Below are 6,521 nucleotides of genomic sequence, written 5' to 3'. Positions count from 1 at the left end.
GCCGGGCAAGGTTGTCTCAGCCTTTCATCCCTTCAGTGGGTCGATAAATGAGTACCAAGCAAGCTTGGGAACTAAACACTGGGGGTTTTGCGTTAGGCTGACCATCTAATCGAAACATCTGCTCCTGCACCCCAGAGCCCAAGGGCAAGTAAACTGAGATGGGCACAGTAGGCCTTGGCCCTCTTTGGGCTGTCGTGCCACTGAGTTTAGTTTAATAAGATTAGACTACATTTCTAAATAACTTTATCTTAAAATGTAGCGTGGAATTACATAATAATAATAAAACAAAACAATTCTCTTAGTTTTAAACTCTTGAATTAAAAACGTAACAATAGCAGTACAGGAAAATAGCCTTAAATTAGGGATACAAAAATATTTACAGAAAGACAATACTTGTGTGACTTTTATTAATTTTGTACTGATGACAACCAAAATAATATGGAAATGAATGAAGGAAAAACTTGATCCTACCACGTGATTTTATGGCCAATAAAACTGCATGGACGACAATGGAAAACTGCGACACCATCATTAGATTTTTATATATAGTAAGAAACAAAAGCTTTTTTGGGGGAAAAGAAGAATTATTATTATTGCATAATTAGAGTTAGTCTTACCTTGTTAAATCTTTGCTTAAGATCATCAATAATAAACTTGATTCCTTCACCAATCAAACGGGGACTTTCAATTCCATGCATCAAATCTGGCATATTTTCTATCATTATGTCCGTCAAAAAAGAGCGCATCATTTCAAAATCATTCAATTTTTTATAATTCTCGTTATAAAAATTTTCCTGTTCAAAGAATAGTTTTTATGTTTAATCATTGTATCATTTGATTATACTATTAAACTACATATATATAATCATCAGATAAATAAAAGGGTTATATTACCTAAAAACTGACAAATAAGGCCAGAAATTTTATAATCATTATATAAAAACTTTCGATTTTTCTAAAACACACTCTAAAAATTTAACCATTCTATCTTTATTTACTATCTAAATACCTGTTCTTTTTTGCGGTGGGGAAAAAGTAAACAATTAATCAGTACTGAGCAACTTCAAAATAATGTAAAAAACTGAAAAACATGTATCAACATAATTAATTCCATTTTTTTTATTTCTTCTAATTTTTTTCCTTGCTGGTGACTTTACATTATTATATTAAGAAAACACGTTTTTAATATTTTCCCATAAAAGATAACTGTATTCAGTATCATTTGGTATGATGCTATGATACCTGTTGACCAACTCTTGATAGGAAAATTTTCCACTATCACGCAATTTTTTTCACTGTAACATCCGAAAATCACAATCCAGGGGTTGTAAAAAACCTATTTCCACAGTATCTAAAACTACACTGTATGGTGCAGTTTAATAAAGTGCCGAATATACTAATTTTAGATATAATAGTACATTTGGTACAGATTAAAACTGCACCAATGATTATGATAACCAGAAGTACCTGTATCATCGGCGTCATTAATAGCATGAAGATTTTTTAGGCTTTATCTGAAAGAATTAGTACTATTTCTCAATTAATTATCCTTTTTGGTATAACACACCTTATTTTTAATTCAATTAATACTCATCAAAAATTAATTAGGCATCATTGAGGTCAGTAATCATAGCCCTTTTTTTACGTTTCTCCTAAGCAAATTTGTACCATTTTTCTATTACTATTTCTCTATTTGTATCATTTCTCTATTTTATTAATTTTATTTAGTTTACTTTTTAGTACATAGTTCATTTTTTTCTTTCATTTAATACGTATAACTAAGATTAATTAAGCATTATTGGGGCCACATTTTTGAACATTTCTCCTAAAGGAATTTGTACCATTTTTCTATTACTATTTCTCTATTACTATTTCTTTATTTGTACCATTTCTTCATTTTATTAATTTTATTTAGTTTACTTTTTAGTACATAGTTCATTTTTTTTATTGTAATACTAAATTAATGTATAACTAAAATTGATTAAGTGTTATTGGGGCCACATTTTTGAACAATTCTCCTAAAGAAATTTGTACCATTTTTCTATTACTATTTCTCTATTACTATTTCTCTATTTGTACCATTTCTCTATTTTATTAATTTTATTTAGTTTACTTTTTAGCACATAGTTCATTTTTTTTCCTTCGTGTAATACTAAATAAATGTATAACTAAAATTGATTAAGCATTATTGGGGCCAATAATCATAACATTTTTGAACATTTCTCCTTAACGAATTTGTACCAGTTGTAGAATTTGCACGAATTTGAACAGGTTTGCTAATGAGGATCAGTGTAAACATTAAACAGGAAAAAATGTTTTCAAAAGGCTAAAAATTCAGAAATTGTGAATTGTTTATTTTATTTATTTCTTCAAGTTTAGAAAATGGGCAAAATTACTTATTTTTGAAAATGACATACTGATTTCAAGTTAAGTATGAATGTATGTAAAGCATTCACAACCTATTTATTTTTACTTTCATTAAATAAAATCACCCGGAGAGTATTGTGATCATTTAATTCTTTGCCACTTGAAATACTTTTAATATTTAACTTTATTTCTTTTGGTACTTTCATTTTTATTCAAAACATAAAAAAAATTCATGAATATATTTTTTTTCTGGATGAAACTAAATTATTTTTATTTAATATTTTTAGTTACTTTTTTTCATGAATAAATTGTTTTTTTTCGAAAATTATCAATCCTTGAAAATTTTTATAAGAAAATGCCTACTGTTTATATGAATTACAAACATAGTTCAAAGTAATAAGAAAAATTTTGGACGAAAAAAGTTTGAAAGGAAGTTTTCAAATTTAAATCAGTTAAATACGCAGCACTTTGTACGCAGTACGTTGCCACGCCGTAATTTTTTTTTTTAAAAAAAACTTAGTAATATATAATGAACTTCGATCCAAACTTATAGCTTTACCAAAAACTGATATTTGTTTTGAGAATGTCTATCCAATTCTTGCTGTGTTTCCTGCGTCGGATTACCAATAGGCGAACTAGGAAAAAAAAGATCATCATGTGAAATGTCTACTCTAGCAAGGGCTCCTGTATAGTCATTATCTTCGGGCTCGGTCACAGTTTCGTCCAAGTCCACTGTAACGTCAAGAAATGATCCAGATTTCGTCCCATCCTCAGATCCAGATTTTGACTCATCCTCTGATCCAGACTTTGACTTATCCTCCGATCCAGATTTTGACTTATCCTCAGATCCGTGTGATTGAGATTTTGATTCATCCTCAGATACAGATGATTCACTCTCTTCTGTATCCTTTTTATTCTCACTCGACATATTCACTAATTTTCCTATAACAAAGAAATTTTGATTGTAAATCCAATTTAAGTATTGTCGATATAAAATCTGATCGGGTAATGACAGAAAGATTATAGTTGAAAGTGTGAAAAAAATTGTTTTTACTTCTCTTAAAATATTTTGCCATCTCTTAAGATTCAGGTTTTTTTAAAAATCAACCCTTGTTTGCATTGTCTGATTTTATATTAAAAAATGCCTTTTAAAATTTTAAATATATTTTTATGTATATTAAAATTATATAAAACATTTATATTTTTATGTATTTATTTATTTATATAACGTTATTTATTTATTTTTACTTATTTTTCTTATAACAATCAAAGAGTATTTGAAACTTTTCTTAATTTTTCGCAAAAAGTTTGAATTTTAATTGGAAAGAATATCAGCTCTTGAGCTCTGAAATACAATATAGTTCTTTCTAATATTCTAAATTGTATTTTTTTAGTTATTTATTATCAACCCAATATACATACTAGACTTGTAACAAGTAAAAATTAAAGGTATAAGTAAAAGGAACTACCAAATAAAGTTTCCAAAAAAATATTGAGATAATTAATTCAAATTATACTCTGATATAGGGAATAATTACACTTCTACAAATATTAGTGAAATCAAATATTAATTAATAAATATTGGAACTTTAATATTGAAAATTATGCTGTCTACTACCAATATACTGTATATTCACACTTATTCGGGTATGCACATTATGTTGGCTTAGAAATAAAAAAATAATTTTAACTATTTTGCTATTTGTTATTAAGACATTGTACAAATTAGTTTACACTAAGTCATTTATAATTCTAAACATAATACTAAAGTAACATATAGAACGCATTTTATCAAAATAATTGCTTACAAAAACGGGCTTTAATTATTGATTATGTAAATAGCTTTCTTTTGGGAAATTTTGAAATTTTCTTCTAATTTAAATTTTGTGTAACTGAATTTGTTTCATAAGTATTTTGATTTATATCGAATTAGTGTTCAAATTCATCATGCTGCTGTTTGCTTTCATTTAACAAATAATTATGTTGAAAAAAATTTAAAACTGAGTTTTAATTTAGTGCAGCGTGAAATAAGGAATTTACGTTAGAGAACCAAATTAGAAGGTAATTAAAAATTATTTTTTGTATTAAAAATATGAATTTAAATTTTAATTATCTATAACAAAATGAAAACATTTTCTGTGTATCTCTCTTATAACACCAGAACCATTTATACTAGCGTCCTAAAATTTGGGTAATTTTAATCATTATGTAATTTCTATGAGATAGTACTTAAAAGACGTATGAAAAATTTATTTTTTATGGGTTAACTCGTTATTGATGAAAATTATACGGCTGACGATTCTGTTTTATTAAAAATTTATAAACGGTAACATCAATGACATTCGTTTGCCTATAGCTCTCATTTATCAAAAAAAAAAAAAAAAAAAAAAAAAAAAAAAAAAAAAAAAAAAGGTTACTGCGCGTTTTTTAACAGTATTAAAATATTTTTTCTATTCGTATCTGGCAGATAAACTCTATGTTCAACTTGAACGTTCAGACTACGTCATCAAATTAGAATTCCTATTTATTTATTTGAAACTATAAGTGGCTGGGTGGCGCAATTGGTTTGTCGTCGGCCTTCTGAGCCCAAGTCTGCGGGTTCGATCCCCGGCCCAGACACCGGATTTTCAGGATGCAGAAAATCCTCAGTGGCCATGTCGAATGATTATGCGGCATGTAAAAGATCCCTGGAGGGCCTTATTGGCTCTTGGCATTTCCGACAAAATTAAATTCCTAGTGCACTTTATCTTAATTCCTAGGGCACTGCCATCTAGTGTGGCAGAAACTAGACATCCAAATTAACATGGCCAACGGTATCTCACCCATTGTGGTGGTTCTGAAAGAGTGGATACCACTTCTGGAGAACTCACTAGGTCTGCTCATCGGGAAGACTGATTGTGCAGCTCATAGAAAATAAAGAATATTTGAAACTATGTGTTTATTTTGTTTATAATTATTTTATAGCGTCTGTAATTGGATACTTGCACTTTAAGAAGAAGATCATTTATACCCACACATGTATCCTATGACGTCAGCACTAGCTAATCGTTTATAAACAAGATGGTGTGTTAAAGTCGAGTTAAGTCTATTTATGTAAGCTAGAATGTTAATTAACGTGAAGTTAATTTAATACAACACCGTATCGCACATCGAATTTGTTACAATGTAATTCTTTCTCATCTACATCTTTTACTTAGCTTAAAGTCCCATAGGGGACTGATCGTTAAGACGCATTTCCCAGCAGATTACCGGAGTCAAGCAACACTGGCTGCTATCAGTGTGCGAGTGGGTGACCACTTATATCAGCCTGCGTAGGGACAGAGGGTGTGCGGTATTGGTCCTCGTTAAACTGTTCTGTCGTAAAGTACTCGACTTCGCGTACAGGTCGTCGGGCTACCGAAGCGGGGGTGCTATCCTTTCTGCTAAGGATCAAAATTGTGATGGCTTGTATTCGGATCATACTCAGGGATGTTTCCCAGACCGTCGCCAATAGCCCATTGTGCAGCTCTATTGCGACGTAAATGAACTGCAACAACTTAGATTTATTATTTTTGTGATTTATTGCAACCATCATATATTTTTGTTTTGTGTATCTGGCAATTTTGTTACATAATTCGTTTGTTTATGGTTAATATGGCCTCGTGCCTGTCTTAGTGTTAAGTTCAAAAATATAGTGAAAGAATTCAAATCTCAAGAGAATTGATGCTTGACGCGCTTGAATTACTCGAAATAGAGTGGAAAGAAAGGTTGCTAACGTAAGCAAATGCCGCATTGCAACAACCATTGAGGATTTGTTAGGGGAGGAGATACTCACCTACCAAATACGTCACTTGCAGTTGCAGGTATCCCATTGGTCAGCTGAAAACGACTTCACGCTTCGTTGTGTTCGTTAAATGCCGTGATTTAGAAGTCATCAGCTATCAGCTTTGACCCATTCACGTGATGTGGCTTGAAATCTGTTATTTAACTGATAAACAGAAATGTTCACATTTTAAGAAATGATAATTTATAATTCTGATGGTCGGATAAATTCTTTTCTTCCATCCAATGCATACCTTAAACTCATTTAATAATACATAAAAAGAGTTCTCAAAGTCACGCCTACCTCCCTCTCCAAATATTACGGAAGCAAATTGTCACATTCTCAAAAATAC

General features: G+C 30.1%; 1 protein-coding gene across 3 annotated transcripts in view; it reads right to left on the bottom strand.

Annotated features, from left to right (window-relative positions):
- Positions 1-6,285, bottom strand: part of LOC107448429 (uncharacterized) — a 20,079-nt gene extending 13,794 nt beyond the window's left edge. For 2 of the 3 annotated variants that reach the window (XM_071178532.1, XM_071178534.1), the window contains exons 1-3: positions 6,182-6,285; positions 2,927-3,309; positions 618-794 (exon numbers count right to left, since the gene is read on the bottom strand). In XM_071178532.1, the coding sequence (XP_071034633.1) occupies positions 618-794; positions 2,927-3,309; positions 6,182-6,218 (597 nt within the window). In that variant the 5' untranslated portion in view covers positions 6,219-6,285. Of the gene's footprint in view, positions 1-617; positions 795-2,926; positions 3,310-4,175; positions 4,261-6,181 lie in introns of those variants that run through there. The other variant, XM_071178533.1, reaches the window with a different exon arrangement.
- Between the last annotated feature and the right edge of the window lie 236 nt (positions 6,286-6,521).

Source organism: Parasteatoda tepidariorum, chromosome 3 (assembly GCF_043381705.1).
Source record: "Parasteatoda tepidariorum isolate YZ-2023 chromosome 3, CAS_Ptep_4.0, whole genome shotgun sequence".
Taxonomy (NCBI): Eukaryota; Metazoa; Arthropoda; class Arachnida; order Araneae; family Theridiidae; genus Parasteatoda; species Parasteatoda tepidariorum.
Note: the sequence above shows the minus strand (reverse complement) of the source record. Positions and strands in the feature narration are given on the sequence as shown.